The sequence below is a fragment of the Bos javanicus genome, chromosome 1 (genome assembly GCF_032452875.1).
Source record: "Bos javanicus breed banteng chromosome 1, ARS-OSU_banteng_1.0, whole genome shotgun sequence".
Lineage (NCBI taxonomy): Eukaryota > Metazoa > Chordata > Mammalia > Artiodactyla > Bovidae > Bos > Bos javanicus.
In genome coordinates this window covers 126,446,695-126,470,485 of record NC_083868.1, presented here as the reverse complement: position 1 = coordinate 126,470,485, position 23,791 = coordinate 126,446,695, and the positions used below count along the sequence as shown (strand labels likewise).

General features: G+C 39.2%; 1 protein-coding gene across 5 annotated transcripts in view; it reads right to left on the bottom strand.

Moving 5' to 3' along the window:
• The window catches only part of XRN1 (5'-3' exoribonuclease 1), a 113,033-nt gene extending 89,701 nt beyond the window's left edge, over positions 1 to 23,332 (bottom strand). For 3 of the 5 annotated variants that reach the window (XM_061419614.1, XM_061419637.1, XM_061419625.1), the window contains exons 1-10: positions 22,580 to 23,330; positions 13,840 to 14,072; positions 8,369 to 8,466; positions 7,118 to 7,227; positions 6,918 to 7,028; positions 4,823 to 4,905; positions 3,502 to 3,589; positions 3,252 to 3,420; positions 2,306 to 2,373; positions 1,851 to 1,988 (exon numbers count right to left, since the gene is read on the bottom strand). In XM_061419614.1, the coding sequence (XP_061275598.1) occupies positions 1,851 to 1,988; positions 2,306 to 2,373; positions 3,252 to 3,420; positions 3,502 to 3,589; positions 4,823 to 4,905; positions 6,918 to 7,028; positions 7,118 to 7,227; positions 8,369 to 8,466; positions 13,840 to 14,072; positions 22,580 to 22,654 (1,173 nt within the window). In that variant the 5' untranslated portion in view covers positions 22,655 to 23,330. Of the gene's footprint in view, positions 1 to 1,850; positions 1,989 to 2,305; positions 2,374 to 3,251; positions 3,421 to 3,501; positions 3,590 to 4,822; positions 4,906 to 6,917; positions 7,029 to 7,117; positions 7,228 to 8,368; positions 8,467 to 13,839; positions 14,073 to 22,579 lie in introns of those variants that run through there. The other 2 variants (XR_009736918.1, XM_061419647.1) reach the window with 2 other exon arrangements.
• Between the last annotated feature and the right edge of the window lie 459 nt (positions 23,333 to 23,791).

Sequence of the window (23,791 nt, the reverse complement as noted above, 5' to 3'; positions counted from 1 at the left end):
TGAGACATTTAACAGAAAGATTTATAAAATATTAAAGATAGCTGAATTATCTTTAAGTGACATACTGTAAAATTTTATTTTAAAAATAATCCTCAAATGCTGTGTAAATGTTTTTGGTTTTATATCACTTGTTTCCTGAAGCTATAAATCTTTATTATTACAACTTAACATTTAGGCCCCTCAATGATAAGTATTAACAATGCTCACCAATACAAAAAAGAAATATATTTAATTACATATGTTTTCTAAGAAAAAAAAATTTTCAAAAACATTTCATTTACTTAGAGAAAAGTACACAATCAATATCAAATCCTTTCAACTTCAACATTTTTATATGTCAAATTCCGGGCTACTGTTAACAAGAAACAATCTGTTTATAATGGAGTCCAATAATTACAACTATTACCTATTTTTTATATCTCTGGTTCCCATAATTCTTATACCTCTACCCTCCACTTCTATTTTCTTCCATGCAACTCATCTGCTTTTCTAAAGTTCTTCCATTTCATCACATCCTTCATATCCTGCCATCTATTTTTCCATTCTTGTTGATTTCATCCTTTCTCTTCTCTATTTTCTGATTGCCTACCAACTGCCAGTGACTTTCACTAGTTCTTCCAAACTAGGGCCTCTGCCACTTTTCTTGCCTGGGCTGTTTCTCCAGCTTCCTTTTTTTACCTGTGTCTCTAAAGTTAACTACATACCCCCAGATGACTTGTGAAGTTTAAGGAATGAGCTGAGGTGGGTGGAGCCAAGGATTACTAATATTTAATTTTGTGATTACACGTCCCCCAAAAGTTGCAGAGCCTGTTTTATTAAGATAAAAAACAGAGTAGAATACAGACTGCTGCTAAGTTCCACAGAGGAAAAGTTAAGCAGTTAGAAAGACTACACTAAACAAAATCAGGATAGCTGCCCTTTCTGGAGCAAGAGATATTAGGCTTGAACCTAAACAGAAGCAGTTCAGCAAAGAGAGTGCAGGAAGCTCATCAATTTCACCAGAATCCAATAACTATAGATTGACTGAGGAAAATTCCAGAAGAGGTTTATTTTCCAAGCTAACACACATAAGACATTCTTTATGACTTACAAAAGGTGTTTTACAGGGTACTGCTACTGCTGCTGCTGCTAAGTCGCTTCAGTCGTGTCCGACTCTGTGCGACCCCATAGTCGGCAGCCCACCAGGCTCCCCTGTCCCTGGGATTCTCCAGGCAAGAACACTGGAGTGGGTTGCCATTTCCTTCTCCAATGCGTGAAAGTGAAGTCGCTCAGTCGTGTCCGACTCTTAGCGACCCCATGGACTGTAGCCCACCAGGCTTCTCCGTCCATGGGATTTTCCAGGCAAGAGTACTGGAGTGGGGTGCCATTGCCTTCTCTTTTACAGGGTACTAGCATATTCTAATTGGCTCTATTATTCATTTATTGAGCACCTAACATTTACCATATATTGTGACACTGTATTGTATATATGATTTTATATATAAATTATTTCTAGAGAAAAATAAATGATCTTATAACATTAAATGCTATAAATATTCACATTTTTAAAGAGATAACTAATTTTCTGGGTTCTTAGAAATGTCTCTACACTTATTAATAGAATGGAAGAGCAAAGAAAAAGCAATGCTTTTCAATGGCAAAAATAAACTGCTTTTCAAAGATCAGATTTAAATGACAGTATCTAATAGAGAAAAAGAAATCAAACAATTTTTAAAATGTACATAAAGGAAAAGAGGAAATGAAACCAAAATGAGGAACCCCAAAATCATAAGAAAGAAAATGAGAAACAAGGAATATCAGTTTTACCTTTACAGGTAAAAAAATGAAAGGACACCTAAAAAAACGGACACCTTTGATTTTTTCTTTTCCTTGTAGCTCTTGGCTTCTTCCGCGGCAACACCTGCTGCTTCATTGAGGTACTTGTTACCAACTTTGCTTTCAAACCACTTTAGGTCCACAAAAACTTCACTGAAGTGTTCTCGATCAAACTATACAGAAACATTTAAATTTATTTTAAAATAACTTAAGTATGTCTAGAAGAAAATAAAACAAACTTTTAACAATGACTGCTTCTAGGGCATAGGAAATCAGAGGATATTACTTTTGATGCACATAGGGACATCATCTACTACTCTGAAAACTAAAACTAAAAAGCAAGTAGAAATAAAAATAATTTAGACGGAATTATTTATACAAAATAATTGGAGTAGAACTATAAAAATTTGTTCTTCTGGTATTATGTAATTGGTTACTGACCATTTGTAGCTACCCTGGGACAGAAAAACAAAAACTTATAGTTACTTACATCCGATAGTTTCACAAGGTATTTTTCAAATCGAGGTAAGTTGAGATGCCCACTTTCATTAATATAACCTAAAAGGAACAAAATCTGAATTTGCACTACATGCTGACATTTTTAAAAAACAATTTTATAAAATTCTTTTTTACAAAACGTTGAGTTTTGACATTCTACTAATCAAGAAAAAACACTCAGTGTTGGACCATCTAAGTGACCCTACAAACTTGATGTTACTATAATACACAATATGTAAGAATTGAAGCAAAACAGAAAAAGTTCCAGGTTTACATAATAATAATCCTCCTAAATTTCCAAACACTGGGGTGACAGTTAATTAAATTAAGTAAGTTCTAGAATTGAGGTCATTTATTTGATATACTAACTTAAGAAGAAAAAGACCAATATCCTGCTATTCGATTGACTGACTGATTGATTCACTGTATGGTTTGCAAGATTCTAGTTGCCTAGCCAGAGACTGAACCTGTGCCTTTGACAGTGTAAGTGTGGAGTCCTAACCACTGGACCGCCAGGGAATTCGGCTGTCTGCTTTATTCAGCATCGTCACTACCTGTCAGTTTCCCACTGTAACTTAAAAGTCTCTCCCTGATAGTAAATACTCTGATGCTTATCCATTCAGAAACTGAATTTCTACAGTTAAATATGAAAAGAGCTAAGTGAAACCAACAACCTCTGCAGGCTTTTGTAAGCCATTAAAGGTAGAGATTAGTTAGGTATCTATGAATAAATGAGATTGCTTAACTTGTGTCATTTCTCTGTTTGTGAACCATTGAAAATTGCAACTTTAGAACTTGGTGCCTTCTACTACAAGAAACTCCAAATTCTTTTTCTACTTTAGCTCTGCAAGCAATAATCTAATAAACTGAGTGACATTTCCAGGGTTAGTTGAGTTTTAAATTAAAGTAGCCTCAAATGAATATTAAACTTTTCTTACCCCCAAGTTCTGGCAGGATGGTAATATATGTTCCATAAAGAAGAGGCAGTGCATCATGATTAATATGTAAATGAGGTAGATGAGGGATAAAATCATTGCCAACAAGAAATCCCATCAAAATCCAATCATCTATTATCCTTTCAATATCATATTTAAATGTGATCTTGTCCTATAGCAATATGAAGAAAAGAGTCAAATCCTTTGGAAATTTCTGCATATTCACCTCTGATCTATTTATATTAATACTTACTTTTAATGCTGAAAACTCATAGTCAATATACTCTCTCATTAAAGACAAGTGTAGGAGGTGAAATGTGGTTTCTTCTGGTGCGCATACCCTGTAATTAGTCAAGATGATCAACACAGAATTAATTATATTTTTAAGGTTCAAGTTTAATAGTGCAGCTTGAAATAAAATTTATCACTGCAGTATAATTAATTCTTGACATTAAGGCATGTAATTTATATGTAAGCTGCAGGGTAATGTTAAGATAAAAACAGTAACAATTATAATAGATATAAAGTTCAAAATAATTGGTTTACAGCATGCTTTCTGTGGAAGGACTCACAGAATTCAGAAAGTCTAAATAATAAATAACAAATGTAAGAAACCAATGGGATCTGTTCTGGCCCACTTAAGGCTGGCCACCAGCAAAAGGCATATAGACTAGTGAGTATACATACTTTTATATCTACTGCAGTATAGGTTAAAGCTTCAGTGGTGCAGCACTATTACTTTCTCCTCTTACCTTTCCCTGGCTTGGTCCAGGGGTCTATATTCCTGGCTGTTGGCTTATATTCCAAGATTAATTACAAGTAAGAATATAAGTTTTTAAGAGCATATTAAAAGCACTTATCCACCATGAACATATGGCATTTTCCACAGGAATGCAAAAGTGGTTCAAGATAAATCAATGTAATATACCATATTAATAAACAAAGGAAAAAACCCACATACTCATTCAACAGAAAAAGCCTATGTCAAAATTCAACACCCTTTCATGATAAAAATACTCAGCAAAGTAGAAATAGAAAGGAATTTCCTTAGAATGATTAAGGGAATTTATGAAAAATCCACACAGCTAATAGCATAATCAATGCTGAAAGACTGAAATTAACTTGAGATGGATCAAAGACTTAAATGTAAGAGTTAAAACTTATAAAACCCTTAGACTAAAATGGGAAAAAGCTTTATGACATTGGATTCAGCAATGATTTCTTGGATACTACACTAAAAAGTGTACATGACTCAATGGCCATGAATTTGAGCCAACTCTGGGAGACAGTGAAGGACAGGGAAGGCTGGCATGCTGCAGTCCATGGAGTTGCAAAGAGTTGAACATGACTGAATGACTGAACAACACTAAAATGTATAGGCAACAAAAGAAAAATACAGACTGGAACTCATCAAATTTAAAAACTTTGTACATCAAATGACACTATCAACAGAGTGAAAAGGCAGCCCACAGAATGGGAGAAAATATTTACAGATCATCATATGCCTGTTAAGGGATTACTATTTCTAATTTAATTTCTAGTCTACCTTCCAATATATAGGCAGTATGATTTACCTTTGAGTCTTTTTGCCACCAAATCGAACTTCTTCTCTTAAAAGAGAGAAATGTGCCTCATGACTTGTTAATCCAAGCATAATCTGTTGAAAAATGATTATGAAATGTTTTTATTCTCTCATTTTTTATAGCATCAGGTTCACAAAAGCAATCAACATTTCTATATAAAGAAGAACATGCTTATTTAAGGAAAATAATTAGCAAGTTAAATATATAAACTTCAAAATATGATCCATTTATAGGTGATGAATGCGGTAAATTGTGTGTACTTTCCTAAGAAAACAATGTTCACCTTAGACTCACATAACCTTTACAACCACACCACTGCATCCCTATAATAATAATCTCTCTTGGTTTTTATTTCTTTCTGCTTGCCATGCGGGAATGGGAAGGAATTAGAGGCAATAGCATTTCCACATCAGAAGAATACAGGATTCTTCTGGAGTTCAGGATACCTTTAGTATGTGAAAACTTGGGAAAAAAACTGGGAAAGGATCTTTTCAGTTAATATTCTCACATAGTATTCTAATCCCCAAAGTAAGTCAAATAGTTTAGTGAGACATATCAACAAACTGCAATGCAGAGTTTAATTTAATCCCGATTCACACAAAATAAAACATTTATGAATCAATCAGGGAAATGAAAATACTGAATGGTTTTCATATATATTAAAGTGATTTATTAATGTTGTTTTATATGGGATAATGACACTGGAGCTATTTTATTATTTTTAATATTCTCAATCATGATTTATAGATTAAATAATATAATGTCATATACTTCAAGAATCCAGAGGAGGAGGAGGAAGGATACAGATGATTAGGAAAAGGAGCTGAAAGTAATCGAAGGAGGAAGGACACAAAGATGTTCATTACGCTCGCTCTTCTATTTTTGTTTATACTTGCAAATTTCTGTAATAAAAAGTTAAAAAACGTCTAGCAGGGACTTCCCTTGGTGGTCCAATGGTTAAGAATCCACCTGCCAATGCAGGGGACATGAGCTCAATCCCTAGTCCAGGAAGTTCTCACACTGCTGTGGAGCAACTGAGCCCTTGAGCCACAACTACTAAGCCCATGCTCTAAAATGAGAAGCCACTGCAAAGAGAACCCTGCACAATGCAATGAAAAATAGCCCCCACTCACTGCAACTAGAGAAAGCCCGCGTGCAGCAATGGAGACTCTGTGCAGCAACAACAACAACAACAACAACAACAAAGTCTAGCAAACTTTGGTTACGGAGTTATCAGATCAGGTGGTATTAAAAATCCCGTATTAAGCATGAGGATAAAAAGGGTCCTCTACCCAGAACTCAGCAGAGAATTCACAGCACTAGGGTCAGTCAGGTGTGAACACTAACTATATGCACCTGTTGATCATAAACAATGGCAAAAGAACACCTTTTCCAAATGTTTTGAACTTTGGTAACAGCAGAAGTAGCAATTATTATCATGTCTCTAATATTTCTTTCGGAGAAGGCAATGACACCCCACTCCAGTCCTCTTGCCTGGAAAATCCCATGGACGGAGGAGCCTGGTAGGCTGCAGTCCATGGGGTCGCTAACAGTCGGACACGACTGAGCGACTTCCCTTTAACTTTTCACTTTCATGCGTTGGAAAAGGAAATGGCAACCCACTCCAGTGTTCTTGCCTGGAGAATCCCAGCCTGGTGAGCTGCCATCTATGGGCTCGCACAGAGTCGGACACGACTGAAGCAACTTAGCAGCAGCAATATTTCTTTCCACAACTAGAAATCTGCTAATATTAAGACTAAGTTTCCTAAATAGGTATTTATCATAATGGCATCAGTTCAGTTCAGTCCTGATGAACTCTCACGCTCAGTCGTGTCTGACTCTTTGCGAACCCATGAATTCAGCACGCCAGCAGCAGCAGCAGCAGCAGGCCTCCCTGTCCATCACCAACTCCTGGAGTTCACTCAAACTCACGTCCATCGAGTCGGTGATGCCATCCAGTCATCTCATCCTCTGTCGTCCCCTTTTCCTCCTGCCCCCAATCCCTCCCAGCATCAGAGTCTTTTCTAATGAGTCAACTCTTCGCATGAGGCATTAAGACTACAATAACAATAAGCATTTTACCTACCAAGTCAGCATCTAAGCCATAAAGACAGTGCCTGGTGTTTGGATCATGATCTGGCTTTGCCTTCTCGGATCTGATAAACTCCATGATTTTATGCTCTCCTTCTCCAGGAGTCTAGATATAATGTTAAAAAAAAATGTAGTAATATGCTACATTTCTCAAGATTCAGCTAAAAAACTATTTAAATAAGAAAAGATAATAACCTCATGGCCTGAGAAGTAGATGGTAACTCCTTGCCACGATTTGTCTGTAGAAATTTTCATATTTACAAAGTACTTCAGATGTTCGTGTAACCTGGCCATGAATTCAGTCCCTTTAAATAAAAGGATTTTAGAAATTTAATCTGAGTAGGAAATAAAAACAGAGTTATCAGTAATAGCATGAAACTGGATATGGGTGTGGAGGTTGAAAGCTCTCTGGCTTATCTTGAAAAGCAAATCATGTTGCAGCTTTCCCGAGCAAAGATCACAGCTATTTCCAATTTCACTAGTCAGCCCTAAATGAAGTTAATGTCAGATACAGAAAGTCAAAGAATTTTACTACTTCCTTGGGAGTATACTTCAAATATTTTCACACAAGGGCAGAGTTTCAACTCTCTAACAAACTTAAATCTTCTCTGCTGGATTCTAAAAAGTTTTTGTTTTCTTTTTGTAAGACATGCAGCCTCAATAAGATTGCCAATAACCACAACAACTGTTATTATTACTACTTTTAACTCAAAAAAATTACTATTAATCTGGAAACAGAGTATACAATGATTATGTTTTAGGAAAAGCCTAGATGATCAACAGTCAAGGCAACATAGTCTTAAACCATATAATGATACAACTGCTTGTTAAACTGAGCACTGTCATTAGGGCACTTAATGAAAGCAAAAACTACCACAGTAAAGAATTAATGAGAAGATACAATTTTAAGACTTTTCTTCAATGTGAAGGGTTATAATGATGTTAGACTCTAGGAAGTGCAGACTATGCTGTTGCGTTTAAAATTAAACTTGTAATACTGATAATTAATTCTTAAAGTCACAGAAGTCTTAACCACCTCTGAGGAGCAGAACAGTAAGCATTCTAGATAGGAAAAATGGCTTTCTTATCCAGAATAAAACAAGCTGGCTATATGAACCTGGGTGAGTCACAACCTCACTGAGTCAGTTTTCATACAAATAAATGTCAAGAGTAGTAGGACTGATCTTGTAAGTTCGGTCTAGGTCAGGAATTTTGTGCATGTGGGAGAATCCTGTCCACAGCTGCTTTTATCAGCATCTGTAAATTCCTACAGTGGGTCTTCATAGGGGCATTTATAACCAAGGTGACCAAACCATCTTATGAAGCGACATAACTGGGAAAATACAACAAATGGAATTCTAAGGACACACACACAAAATAGAGGTTACAAAAGAAAACTAAATTTACATTTTAAATTTCCTAGAATTTTTCTCTCAGTGAATTTACCTGGTGTAATACAGTTGGAATCAAATCTGGCCTCTGCAGGAAGAGTTTCTCCTTTTTCTATTGCCTTTTTAATTTTCTCTTCAGCCTCCTTTGCTGACCTTAAATGTTAAGGGGGAAAAAAAGAATCCTCAACTTTCTGGGGAAAAAAGAGATCTCTACATACAGTAAACTGTCATTTAGAAGCTTTTGTAACTAAAATACTAATTCATCAATTTTAAGTTCAAAACATGTAAGTTTTGAAATGACTACAGTCAATAAAGATGAGCCTTAGAGTTGTTTATTTATTTAAAGAATTAAGTTTTTCAGCTATGGACTATAGAAGCAGAACATTATAATGGTGTAAAACTGACGTAGAATGTTATAAATACTTATTATAAAATAAATCTTTTCTTATCACAAATATACATATTGGTTCTAGAAATAATTTCAAAAGTATAGCATAAACATTCATTATATGCACTACATTTAATAACATCAAACAAGAAGTACATTACTAAAAGGATCTCTAAGAATATTACATAAAAATAATTATAAAATTATAATGTACAACTTTGGATTCCCTCATGAAAATATCTAAAATGAAAGCCTAATAACACTAATGACATCAGTAGCCAAAATGATTTCATTTTTGAGGCAACAGAGTTTACTAGGAAGGACATGATTATTTTAGAGTCTGATAGAAATAGGTTTGAATATCAGCATCCCAATTCCAGTATGGTTTCTCTGGTAACTCGTGTATGGCACACAAATATGCCATATGGCACATAATTTAGTAAGTCCTGCTTTATGTACATTTTCTACAGCCCTGTTACTAGTTCTTGGAGAAGGCAATGGCACCCCACTCCAGTACTCTTGCCTGGAAAATCCCATGGACAGAGGAGCCTGGTAGGCTGCAGTCCATGGGGTCGCTGAGGGTCGGACACGACTGAGCGACTTCACTTTCACTTTTCACTTTGGTGCATTGGAGAAGGAAATGGTAACCCACTCCAGTGTTCTTGCTTGGCGAGTCCCAGGGACGAGGGAGCCTGGTGGGCTGCTGTCTATGGGGTCACGCAGAGTCGGACACGACTGAAGCAACTTAGCAGCAGTAGCAGTTACTAGTTCTAACTACTGTGTTCTGTTGAATTCTATTTCTGTGATAAACAAACTCTTCTTTGTATTTAACCTCTCTCTCACCAACCTCTTCAATATAATAAAAACTTTGAAGATAACAACTCATTTGTAATCTCTCCAATTGAATCCATTCTTTCCTCATTTCTCCTCTTTCTTCTTTGAAGAAATGATTATTCAGTGTTACTATGTGATAAGTTCTTGGGCTACAATAAAAAAGAAATGATTCCTCGTCTTAAGAGTTACATGCTAGACAGAGTGCAAGAAAACAGTGAAGAGTCAGTCGCACAGTCGTGTCCAACTCGTTGTGACCCCGTGGACTGTAGCCTGCCAGGCTCCTCTTTCCATGGGATTCTCCAGGCAAGAATATTAGAGTGAGTACCCATTCCCTTCTCCAGGAGATCTTCCCAACCCAGGGATCAAACCCAGGTTTCCTGCATTGCAGGCAGATTCTTTACTATCTGAGCCACCAGGGAAGCCCTAGAGTATAAGAAATAGATAGAAATAAAACATTGTTTAATGTAGCTGCAACACAGAGAATGTCTGGGACAGGAACAAAGTAAAACTACTAGTCTAGGTAGAAGATTATGAAGGCCAGACTGACACAATAGCAGTAAAGATGAAAAGAAGTAAATAGATATGACTCAGATGTTAGGAATGAGGAAGAGGGAGAGGCCCAAATTTCTCTTGGACTTTGGAGTTGAGCAGCTATTTACATGGTGCTTTCACGGAAACAGGAACGTAGAAGGATGGCAAATTTGAGGCAAAGATGAGTTCAATTCTGAATATGTTAAGCCTGAATTGTATCTGTGGTATCCAGAAGGAGTCATTTAGCAGGCATTTGGATATATAGAAGTTCTGGGACGAGATATCCACCAGAAAGATAATTTGGGAGTCAGTACAGTTTCAGTAATTAAAGCCATTGGATAAAATCTCTCAGGACCTAGGACAGAACCTTAAGAAACATCAGTTTTCAAGAAAAAAAAAGTAGGGGAAGAGAAGATAAGGAGATTAAGAAGGTAGAGTCGGGGACTTCCCTGGTGGTCCAGGGGCTAAGACTGAGCTCTCAATGCAGGTGGCCAGGGTTCAGTCCCGGGTCAGGGAACTAAATTCCACACGCCACAACTAAGGCCCAGCACAACCAAATAAACACACTTTTTTTTTTTTTAAGGTAGTGTTGGAGGCAATTCCCTGGTGGTCCAGTGGTTAGGACTCGGTGCTTCCATTCCTGGGGCCCAGGCTGGACTCCTGGTCAAAGACAGTAGTTACCTGAAGGTTATGGGAAGGAAGTTCAAGAGAGAAATAAGGGTCAACACTGCTAAATACAAGAGATAAATGAAGTAATATAAAGACAGAATTATTCTTTAGATTTAGTCTCTTTAAGAAATTTGTTTGTAATTTTGTAAGGAAGTTTCAGTGACATGAGGGTGATGAAAGATAGGAGCAGATTTAAAAATGAGTAAGAGATGTGTAGAGATTATGATCAGAGAGTATGAATAAAGGAAAAAAGGCACTATGGAGAATGAGAAAGGGCTAACTGGGGGACTTTGGGGAAACATGGAGCACGGGATGCTACAAAGTATCGAGTAAGTGCCTGTGGTGGTTATGGTGAATTGGCCCTCAACATCCACTCCTTTCTTCTAGTTCATCTTCTGAGGTTGGAAAGCTATAAAAAATTAAACTCTCAGGCTTCCTTCAGCTAGGCCTCTGGATGTGACTTAGATTTTGTCGGATGTTTTCACAAAACATTTGGAAGGGAGAAGTTTGGTGACGTGTACATAACAGTTGTGGCACTGGGCTTGTAGGCAGGGGTGTGTTTACCAATCAGTTCAGTTCAGTTCACTCACTCAGTCGTGTCTGACTCTTTGTGACCCCATGAATCGCAGCACGCCAGGCCTCCCTGTCCATCACCAACTCCAGGAGTTCACCCAGACTCATATCCATCGAGTCAGTGATGCCATCCAGCCATCTCATCCTCTGTCGTCCCCTTCTCCTGCCCCCAATCCCTCCCAGCATCAGAGTCTTTTCCAATGAGTCAATTCTTTGCATGAGGTGGCCAAAGGACTGGAGTTTCAGCTTTAGCATCATTCCTTCCAAAGAAATCCCAGGGCTGATCTCCTTCAGAATGGACTGGTTGGATCTCCTTGTAGTCCAAGGGACTCTCAAGAGTCTTCTCCAACACCACAGTTCAAAAGCATCAATTCTTCGGCGCTCAGCTTTCTTCACAGTCCAACTCTCACATCCATACATGACCACTGGAAAAACCATAGCCTTGACTAGACGGACCTTTGTTGGCAAAGGAATGTCTCTGCTTTTCAATATGCTATCTAGGTTGGTCATAACTTTCCTTCCAAGGAGTAAGTGTCTTTTAATTTCATGGCTGCAGTCACCATCTGCAGTGATTTTGGAGCCCAAAAAAACAATAGTAGAAGAGATTTCAATATTTAGCAGCTTTATAAGTGCTGAGAAGCAAGGTCCAGGGCATTTTATTTTTCCCAGTATGGATATGGCAGGTATATTGGGGCCTTGGAGCTAACAGATAAATTTATGGCTTCTTCATTGTTGAATTATAACTGAATTGACCCCTTCATGGATCACAGCCTTGTCATGGTAAAGGGGGTTACATAACTTGATGAAGCTATGAACCATGCTATGCAGGCCACACAAGATGGACGGGTCATAGCAAAGAGTTCTGACAAAATGTGGTACATTGGAGGAGGAAACAGCAACCCACTTCAGTATTCTTGCCTACAGAACCTCATGAATAGCATGAAAAGGCACAGATATGACACTGGAACAGGAGTGCCCCAGGTTGGAAGGTGTTCAATATGCTACTGGGGATGGGTGGAGGGCAATTACAAGTCACTCGAGAAAGAATGAAGCAGCTGGGCCAAAGTGGAAATGACACTCAATTGTGGGTGTGTCTGGTGGTGAAAGTAAAGCTGATGCTGTAAAAAACAATACAACGTTGGAACTTGGAATGTTAGGTCCATGAATCTAGGTAAATTGGATATGAGTAAGGAGATGGCAAGACTGAATATCAACATCTTAGGAATCAGTGAACTAAAATGGACAGGAACGGGCAAATTTAATTTAGATGATCACTATATCTACTATCGTGGGCAAGAAGTCTTTTGCCTTTCACAATGATTTTATAAGTACCCAATTCTCTTATTATATCCCTTTCTGCTTAGAACGAACTTCTATTACCTGCAACTGAACACTGACTGACACAATGGGCTCATATAATCCTTCTTCAACACTAGATTTTCTAGCCCAGCAGCTCCCCCGAATTAGTTTAACAATTATCAGGAGAATCTGGTAAAAAAAAAACAGTTTCTAGGGCACAGTTTTTGGAGATTCAGATTAAAGTAAGTCTTGGGTGGTACTTGAGAATCTAAATTTGAGTAAGAGATGGCCCCTGTCTTCAAGGATTTCATTGTTCCAATATCTTCAGTGTCTTTTCTCTTTTGATATTTAACTCTCTATATTTCACCATCCTCTTCCCATTCTCAGGGCTAAACTCCTCCAAAGTACTCTCCCAACCTTCCTTGATCTTTTCCACATTTGATTCAACAGTGGCCTTTCTACTCCTTTACCAACGATTGTGATAAAAGGAAAGGATCTATTATGCTAATGACCTATCAAACTCACTAGACTCAGGGTTTCTTTCCTGCACTTCCAACAACCCTCTAAACTTTACTTCTGCTACTCAAAACAAGGACACAGCATGCTTGCATTGTTATTTAGAAATAACCCACAGGTACAGGATTTTTACTTTAGCATAGTCTTTCTGTGTACAATCCTTTTCCAACCTTTTACTTCTCTTACTCCGCAAGTCATCCAAAGGGCTAATAATATCTCAAGTGTCCTAACTCAGCTCTCTTCTACTCCACAATCACCTTCCAGTTTCATTTGCCTTTCTATCCAGGGAGGACCCATATTCAAGCAAAGTCAGAATCAAGCCCAGAGTCAAATTAAACGTCAGCAACATTCTCATTAGCACAATCAATCATTCACTATGCAGTTCCATAGCTCAGGATGAAATACTATAGGAACTTTACTATGACCATTTCCGAATTACTAAGTTTTGAGAAGTCTGAAAAATTTGTGACAGAGAACAGAATAACTTTATCTAACCCAACATATACCCTTAGAAACAACATGCCATTTGAATAATTAATTTGTTTACTTGGTAAAATGTGACATTGTAAGTGTGAGATATTCCATTTCTGCAGGGGATTTAAGCAGAAAAGAAACATGAAAAGGAGATGCACTGTGTTAAGCCAAGCCAATTATCTTTAAAATATTACATTTTATTAATCTAAATGGCATTCTAAAACAAATCATAAATGTTTTACCTAAAACGCCTCCCACGCTGTTGGTTCATCTTTGCTCGAGGAGCCACACCATCAACAGCCATGAAGAATACTTTCCTGGGCTTAATAATGCGGAACAACACCTCCAAGTAGTGAAAAATATCAGTGAAGATTTTATCATCTGAAATTCTGAAGTGAACATCATCATCATTAGGATGGGAACACTGATGTATAATTCCATTCATATCCAGGTATAAGTTATCAAATTCAGGAATCTAAAAAACAAAAAAATGATCAAGACCATTATTATAATCAATCACATATACATAAGCATCTGATAAAAAGCAGGATATAGGGACTTATTCTGATTATATAAAAACTCAGTAAACACAGTTGAATAAATAAACAAACAGGAGGAATAAGGAAGATAAAGACATATTATATGGTTACACTATGCACCAAAAGCTTGATCACATTTACTGCCAGGAAATTATTTACTTATTTAAAATATGATAACCTGAGAATACATCAAATAAAGTACTTGATTGATCTGGTACCCAAAATATTAGTCTCCTTTCTTCTGTTTGAGATTAATTTCCAAAGCCTCTATTTTCTCTATAAATGGGTAACATGATACACATTTTTATCAAATGGCTCTATGCACATGGTCATTAAAAGGTTTTACAAGTCATTTAAAGCCTTATTGAATATTTGGTTTCACTGAAGTGTGTGTGTGTGTGTGTGTGTGCACACGCTCAGTTGCTTCAGCTGTGTCCAACTCTTTGCAACCCCATGGACTGTGGCCCACCAGGATTCTCTGTTCATAGAATTTTCCAGGGGAGATTGACGGAGTGGGTTGCTATGCCTTCCTCCAGGGAATCTTCCCAACCCAGGGACTGAACCTGCATCTCTATGTCTCCTGCACTGGCATGCAGGTTCTTTGCCACTAGCACCACCTGGAAAGCTTTCACTGAAAACAGAATCATTAGTTACATTAATTTAAAAAGCTTAGATTATGCCAAGAAATTTAGGAAATTTTGAAAACTGATTTTTCATACATGGACTAAATAATTTCTAAATTTTGGCTAAGAGGCATATGATTTTACAGAAAGGTTTTCATGGTTCTGATTCTGATCTACTTTTCTCCATTTACATATTTATGAGCAAGGGTTCTCTCATGGCTCAGACTCAGGTAAATAATATGCCTATAATGCAGGAGACCCAGCTTCCTTCCCTGGGTTGGGAAGATCCCCAGAAGGGAATGGCAACCACTCCAGTATTCTTGCCTGCAGAATTCCATGGACAGAGAAGCCCGGCCGGCTATAGTCTGCTGCTGCTAAGTCACTTCAGTCATGTCCCCAACTCTGGCGACCTCAGAAACGGCAGCCCACCAGGCTCCTCCATCCCTGGGATTCTCCAGTCAAGAACACTGGAGTGGGTTGCCATTTCCTTCTCCAGTGCATGAAAGTGAAAAGTGAAAGTGAAGTCCCTCAGTCGTGTCCGACTCCTAGTAACCCCATGGACTGCAGCCCACCAGGCTCCTCCATCCATGAGATTTTCCAGGCAAGAGTACTGGAGTGGGTTGCCATAGTCTATGGGGTCACAAAAAGTTGGACACAACTGAGCAATTAACACTTCACTTCAAGGCGAATGGTCTGAAACAATATACAACACAAAAAACTGAAACAGGCACAACTTAATATCTAGAAAAATAAAGGAACGTGAGAGGAGTCTGCCTTATATGCCAACGAAAGAAAGGCATTTTGAATTTTGAAATATAAAAACATTATGGGCTTTCTTAAACTTAAAACTATCTCTGAAACAATTATTCAAATTTTACCATAGGCATAGGTAACAAAGGGGCTTCCCTGGTAGCTCAACTGGTAAAGAATCCACCTGGCAATGCGGGAGACCTGGGTTCAATATCTGGGTTAGGAAGATCCTCTGGAGAAGGGAAAGGATACCCACTCCAGTATTCTGACCTGGAGAATTCCATGGACTGTATAGTGCATGGGATCGCAAAGAGTTAGACACTACTGAGCGACTTGCACTTTCACTTCACTTCAGTCAGTTCAGTTCAGTCACTCAGTCGTGTCTGACTCTTTGCGACCCCATGAATCGCAGCACGCCAGGCCTCCCTGTCCATCACCAACTCCCGGAGTTCACTCAGACTCACGTCCATCAAGTCAGTGATGCTATCCAGCCATCTCATCCTCTGTCGTCCCCTTCTCCTCCTGCCCCCAATCCCTCCCAGCATCAGAGTCTTTTCCAATGAGTCAACTCTTTGCATGAGGTGCCCAAAGTACTGGAGTTTCAGCTTTAGCATCATTCCTTCTAAAGAAATCCCAGGGCTGATCTCGTTCAGAATGGAGTGGTTGGATCTCCTTGTAGTCCAAGGGCCTCTCAAGAGTCTTCTCCAACACCACAATTGAAAAGCATCAATTCTTTGGCGCTCAGTTTTCTGTAGGGTCCAACTCTCACATCCATACATGACCACTGGAAAAACCATAGCCTTGACTAGACGGGCTTTTGTTGGCAAAGTAGTGTCTCTGCTTTTGAATATGCCATCTAGGTTGGTCATAACTTTCCTTCCAAGGAGTAAGCGTCTTTTAATCTCATGGCTGCAGTCACCATCTGCAGTGATTTTGGAGCCCAGAAAAATAAAGTCTGACACTGTTTCCACTGTTTCCCCATCTATTTCCCATGAAGTGATGGGACCAGATGCCATGATCTTTGTTTTCTGAATGTTGAGCTTTAAGCCAACTTTTTCACTCTCCTCTTCACTTCCATCAAGAGGCTTTTAAGTTCCTCTTCACTTTCTGCCGTAAGGGTGGTGTCATCTGCATATCTAAGGTTATTGATATTTCTCCCAGCAATCTTGATTCCAGCTTGTGTTTCTTCCAGTCCAGCGTTTCTCATGATGTACTCTGCATATAAGTTAAATAAACAGGGTGACAACATACAGCCTTGATGTACTCCTTTTCCTATTTGGAACCAGTCTGTTGTTCCACGTCCAGTTCTAACTGTTGCTTCCAGACCTGCATACAGATTTCTAAAGAGGCAGATCAGGTGGTCTGGTATCCCATCTCTTTCAGAAATTTCCACAGTTTATTGTGATCCACACTGTCAAAGGTTTTGGCATAGTCAATAAAGCAGAAATAGATGTTTTTCTGGAACTCTCTTGCTTTTTCCATGATCCAGAGCATGTTGGCAATTTGATCTCTGGTTCCTCTGCCTTTCCTAAAACCAGCTTGAACATCAGGAAGTTCACGGTTCACGTATTGCTGAAGCCTGGCTCGGAAAATTTTGAGCATTACTTTATTAGTGTGTGAGATGAGTGCAATTGTGCGGTAGTTTGAGCATTCTTTGTCACTGCCTTTCTTAGGGATTGGAATGAAAACTGACCTTTTCCAGTCCTGTGGCCACTGCTGAGTTTTCCAAATTTGTTGGCATGCACTTTCACAGCACCTCTTTTAGGATTTGGAATAGCTCAACTGGAATTCCATCACCTCCACTAGCTTTGTTCGTAATGATGCTTCCTAAGGCCCACTTGACTTCACATTCCAGGATGTCTGGCTCTAGGTAAGTGATCACACCATCGTGATTATCTGGGTCGTGAAGATCTTTTTTGTACAGTTCTTCTGTGTATTCTTGCCACCTCTTCTTAACATCTTCTGCTTCTGTTAGGTCCATACCATTTCTGTCCTTTATCGAGCCCATCTGTGCATGAAATGTTCCCTTGGCATCTCTAATTTCCTTGAAGAGATCTCTAGTCTTTCCCATTCTATTGTTTTCCTCTACTTCTTTGCACTGATCATTGAGGAAAGCTTTCTTATCTCTCCTTTCTATTCTTTGGAACTCTGCATTCAAATGGTATATCTTTCCCTTTCTCCTTTGTTTTTTGCTTCTTTTCACAGCTGTTTGTAAGGCCTCCTCAGAGAGCCATTTTGCTTTTTTGCATTTCTTTTTCTTTCTTCTGTAGAACGTCACTAACCTCCTTCAATAGTAAGGAGTGGTGGGTGGCGGCCGCATGACGCTGGAGCAGTGAGCAGCCAAGAGGAGATACGCGACGTCTAAGGTCAGGACCGGGGGCCGTGAGGAGATACCCCACGTCCAGGGTCAGAGAAACCCCAGTAAGATGGTAGTCACTGGGTGAAGACATCAGATGGCAGACAGACAGAAACCACAATCACAGAAAACTAACCAATCCAATCACATGAACCACACCCTTGTCTAACTCAATGAAACTATGAGCCATGCCGCATAGGGCCACCCAAGACAGATGGGTCATGGTGGAGAGTTCTGACAAAATGTGGTCCCCTGGAGAAAGGAATGGCAAACCACTTCCGTATTCTTGCCTCGAGAACCCCATGAACAGCATGAAAAAGCAAAAAGATAGGACACTGAAAAATGAACTCCCTAGGTCGGTAGGTGCCCAACATGCTACTGGAGATCATCGGAGAAATAACTCCAGAAAGAAAGAAGAGACGGAGCCAAAGCAAAAACAACACCCAGTTGTGAATGTGACTGGTGATGGAAGCAAGGTCTGATGTTGTAAAGAGCAATATTGCATGGGAACCTGGAATGTTAGGTCCATGAATCAAGGCAAATTAGAAGTGGTCAAACAGGAGATGGCAAGAGTGAATGTCAACATTTTAGGAATCAGTGAACTAAAATGGACTGGAATGGGTGAATTTAACTCATATGACCATCATATCTATTACTATGGGCAAGAATCCCTTAGAAGAAATGGAGTAGCCCTCATAGTCAACAAGAGAGTCTGAAATGCAGTACTTGGATGCAATCTCAAAAACGACAGAATGATCTCTGTTCGTTTCCAAGGCAAACCATTCCACACCATGGTAATCCAAGTCTATGTCCCGACCAGTAATGCTGAAGAAGCTGAAGTTGAACGGTTCTATGAAGACCTACAAGACCTTTTAGAACTAACACCCAAAAAAGATGTCCTTTTCATTATAGGGGACTGGAATGCAAAAGCAGGAAGTCAAGAAACACCTGGAGTAACAGGCACAGTTGGTCTTGGAGTACAGAATGAAGCAGTGCAAACACTCGTAGAGTTCTGCCAAGAGAACGCACTGGTTATAGCAAATATCCTCTCCAAGAATGTAAGAGATGACTCTACACATGGACATCACCAGATGGTCAATACCGAAATCAGACTGATTATATTCTTTGCAGCCAAAGATGAGAAGCTCTATATAGTCAGCAAAAACAAGACCAGGAGCTGACTGTGGCTGAGATCATGAACTCCTTATTGCCAAATTCAGACTTAAATTGAAGAAAGTAGGGAAAACCACTAGACCATTCAGGTATGACCTAAATCAAATCCCTTACTATGATACAGTGGAAATGGGAAATAGATTTAAGGGACTAGATCTGATGAAGTGCCTGATGAACTATACTTGATCAGCTTATACTTAAAAGTGAGTACTGTATCCTTATGTTACTCCATAAAGCACTACTGTGAAAAATTTTGATGGGAACCTAATTTCCTTTCCCTTAAAAGTCATATGTTTCTTTTTTCTAGGTGACAAAGCTTTTTTCTCTTTTTCTTTTTAAAGTCCATGAATTTTACTAGAACATATTTTGATGTTGTAAATATTCTTGGGTACATGGTATATTCTTTCAACATGGTTTCAATTTGTTTTATAACTTCAAAGTTTTCTTTAATTATAGTTTTCATATTTTTCTATTATTTTGCTTTGATTTCCTTTTTCAATAATGCCTATTATTTGTGTTGATTATCATTACTTTCACTTGAATCTTTTTTATCTCTTAAAATTTTATTTTCACCTTCTTTTTTCTTATGGTTAATTTGCTTTTGCCTTGCTACTAGGCTTCATTTCTGACATGATTTTGTCATTTACATCTAATTTTCTCTAGGTTCTGTCACCTATTCCTGAATTTTTGTAACTGATTATATGTTGTTTTTCATGCCTTATATCATTTTCTTAGTGCCTCTTTAGCTTATTCTGAAATAGGTTATAATTTTGATCTGTTTTGTGTGCATGTCTTTATTGCAAGCTTTTACTGTGTGTGTGTGTGTGTGCGCTAAGTTGCTTCAGTCATCTCTGACTCTTAGCGACCCTATTGACAGTAGCCCTCCAGGCTCCTTTGTCCATGGGATTCTCCAGGTAAGAATACTGAAGTGGGTTGTCATGCCCACCTCCATGGGATTTTCCCAACCCAGGGATCGAACCTGGTCTCTAATGTCTCCACTGGCAGACAGGTTCTTCATCACTAGGGCCACCAGGGTTATTGTCTGTACAAATGTTATTTTGTTCCCCTTTCCCCCATAACTTTGCATACTATACACCCTTGACATTTTTCTATTGTTTATTTTTATGTAAATTTAATTTTTCCTGAACTTTTGGAAGAACAATGCATTTAGGAAAACTTTAAAGCTTCCTCTTCTGCTACTTTGGGATAGTATTAGAAATATGGTGGTTTGCTTGGTTTGTTTTCTAAGATTTCTTGACTCTGTAATTCTTCCCCACTTTTATCTTCACTTTCTTCTCTTATCTGTCTTGTCCCTTTCCTGATAAAATTTTATTTCACTCCTGGCAGTTTTTCTTTAGGGTAGGCTGTGCCTTAGAATAGTGCCTTGGCAAGTCAGTTTTGAAGGTTCACAGGAGTTAGTCGGCTCTTGCCATTTAAAACCCTTCAGTTACAGCTACCGCTACTAATAGGCTTGGAGAGTCTTAGTCAATATCCTGAAGTTCTGTTCTCAGGTTCATCAGATGCTACCCCATTTTTTTCTTCTTCCTCTTGCAGAGATGCCAGTATCAACAGGGTCTAGAGGTTACTGGTAGTCTGTCTCCACCTATTTTATCCTGGAATTCTTGGGGATACCCTGTCACACGGTTTTCTTGCAATTGTTTTATCAGTTTAAATTTTGCAATTTAGTATCTGTTTGTTTTTAAATACGTTTTCAGAGAAACCAAAAACTATGCCCTGTCATTACTACCATCATTTTACTAGAACTCACTCCTCCATCCAATCCCTTCCCCCAACTAGCTTTTGAACTACTGTGACTTACTTAGCACTACCATGTTTTAAGTACTGCTTGGGAGAGTAGCTGGTGATTGCTTTTGGAAAGACACCACTTTGATGACCACAGTTTTAAACCTATTATTAGTGTTCATGTCATAAAATTGCCTGAGAGCCATTATTTTTGTTCAGCAACAAAATTTCTCAAGATGGAGAAAATCCAAGATCCTTACATCAAACCAAATTCTTTGCCAAAGAGTAGGGAGGTAAGACAATACTGAACAGATTGTGTATTATCAAGTTAGTCTGAATGTCTTAATTTAGAGAGAAAGTAACTGATACATGGCAGGTACTCAAATGTTTGTTGCACGAAGGATCCAGGAAAAATCTAAGTTAGTTGTCACTATTTTCATCCTCTTCTCTGAAAGAAATGTTTTCCTGTCTAACTCAAACTACATTTCAGATAAATTAAAGACAAACTACCATTCTGCAAGTTTTGGTAAGCTTTTCCTCATATACCAAATCTGATAGGAATCCGACAACAAAGAATACCTCCGGGAAGTTTAACCCTACCTTCCCACTATTAGTATTTTTTACAAAGAATAAACCATAATTTAAGAGACAGCATGATCGTGTTCACTGGATTATTTCCCCTCATATTAAACAATGCTATCATCACAACTAAGTCAATAAGCTATACAAATTTAAAAAATAATTTTTCCCCTGTAAAATATAAAATGGACAAGAGATCTACCAAAACCATTAAATAAACACAAGCAACAAACACTAGCCCCAAATTCTAGTTTATCTAATATATTGCTGTCGTTCAGTTGCTAAGTCGTGTCGGAATCTTTGCCCGTCTACTGCAGCACGCCAGGCTTTCCTGTCCTTCACCATCTCCCGGAGTTTGCTGGCTATTTTTTTGCCACAGTTCCAATACATGAACTACATTTTTGAAGCGTGCACATAAACTCTTTGCTGGGGTCATTATATACCGAATATGACGATTACAAGTATTAGTGCTCTTACAGTCTGCTCCTCTCTCCGTTCTCCCCCCTGCTCCTCTCCCTCTCTCCCCTTCTCTTTCTCTAACACACACACACACACACGCACATACACGCACAATGAAGCCTTCAAATAAGTGCCCTGGTCCGTCCAAATATATTTTTATTTCTTTCGGAACGGAGGATTGGTACGGTTCTTGGGGTAATAGAAAAAATGTACAGAAAGGCATCATAAATATGAACCATCAGCCACGTCAGAAAGTCTAGGCGTTGGGGGTGGGGCGGGATGCAGCCCGAGATAAGGGAAAGTAAACAGGGGTATCCAACGGCTGAGGCCGTTAGTAATGTTCGTGGGTGGGTCGGCTAGCTCTGGGTGAGGACCCGGGGGAGGCTCTAGGAGAACATCCACTCCGCTTCGAAACCTCTAGAAAGAAAAACGAAACCTGCAACTTCCTGGGAAGGAAGGGGAAGCACTCCCGAGAGCGTTGCTCCCCCGGACTTGATGTCGGAGTCACGCAGGCCCTGCCCCGGCAGGAGCTGTCAGAACCGCCGCATCCCCGCGGCTCTGCCCACAGGAGGGCGACCTGCGCGTTCGCTCCCACTCAGATCACCAGGGTGTCCTCAAACGTCCTGCTCCCCTCCCTTCGCCGCTCAGCCAGCTGACGACGAGCAGCAGGAGGCGGCTGGGAGCCCAGGTGCTAGGGTGGAGAGGGCCGCCGAGCCCCAGGCCCTCCGCCTTCTCAGCCGCTGCCCCCGTGCTCACCCACCTGATGCTCCTTCACCACTTCGCTGAGGCAGGGATATCGCTCCGAGATCCATCGGTAAAACTTGGGGACTCCCATTTCGGCCGTCAATATTAACTCCAGTCAGGGCCAAACGGAAACCAAACGCCCCGCCGGGGCCTACGCAGCCGCCTCCAGCCGTCGCTCCGCGGATGACAACACACCGCCCGCCCGACCATAGAGACCGGCCGCCAGGCCTAGAGCGGCCGGCTCCGAGGCCGCATCCCCGGGGCGGGGCTCTAGTCCCGGCCGAAAGGCCCGCCGCCGAGCTTCCTGGTGGGTTACACGAAAGAAACCCAAGGCGCGTTTCGATGTGCGTGTGAAATTCAATTCTGAAAATGTCAGTTGATGGAGCGGTTCTCTATCAGTGGATTTGGAAGTGGTGTGGAAACCCCATGAGACGACTGTAAGAATCCTGGCTCTTTCTGTCTCCTGGGATTACAAATCTCAGTGGTTTTCAACACGAATTTGTAAAGGTCTGATGATTTATTTGGTTTACTTTGTGAGCGTTAATTTTTCGAGGTTATGACGGTTTCTTTTCAAAACTTTCTTCTTCCAAATTACTTGCTTAAAATAATTTCCCAACACCCCTCCATCCAACTTACTCTACAACTGTTTACATTATGACTTTCCTTGAATAGGAAAGTACATGTTTAGTTTTCACATTTATACTTCTTGGGTTACCCCCATCACACTTAAACTGTACAAAAGGTAGAATTCTGTAAGGTGAACTTAAGTGAAATTACCTGTTATAAAAAGTTTTCCATTTATTTGCATATAATCTCATTGCTTTGTAATTACTATGAATTATTTTAAATCTTCTGTAATAAAACATACCCCCAAATTTATTATTAAAATTGTTTAGGTTTTAAAACCTCATGAAATGTTACGTGCTGCTTTTCCCCCAAACTACAGGATTCTGCATTCTGGTGCACTTTTAGTATGGTAGCATCTTTAAAAATTACAGAATGTTTATACAGTTTTCATATTCATGCTAATTGGCTAACTTTTCTCTCCCTATCATATTTTCAACCATACCAAAAAAAAGGGAGTTTTACTAAATGAAGTTAATAATGTGCTGTGTATGTTTTACATCTCTCTTACTAGACAATTCCCAGATGGCAGGGCAACTATTGTTAGCTTTGTGCACAAATATAGCACAGTGTTAACATAAAGAGTATTTATTCAATATAATTT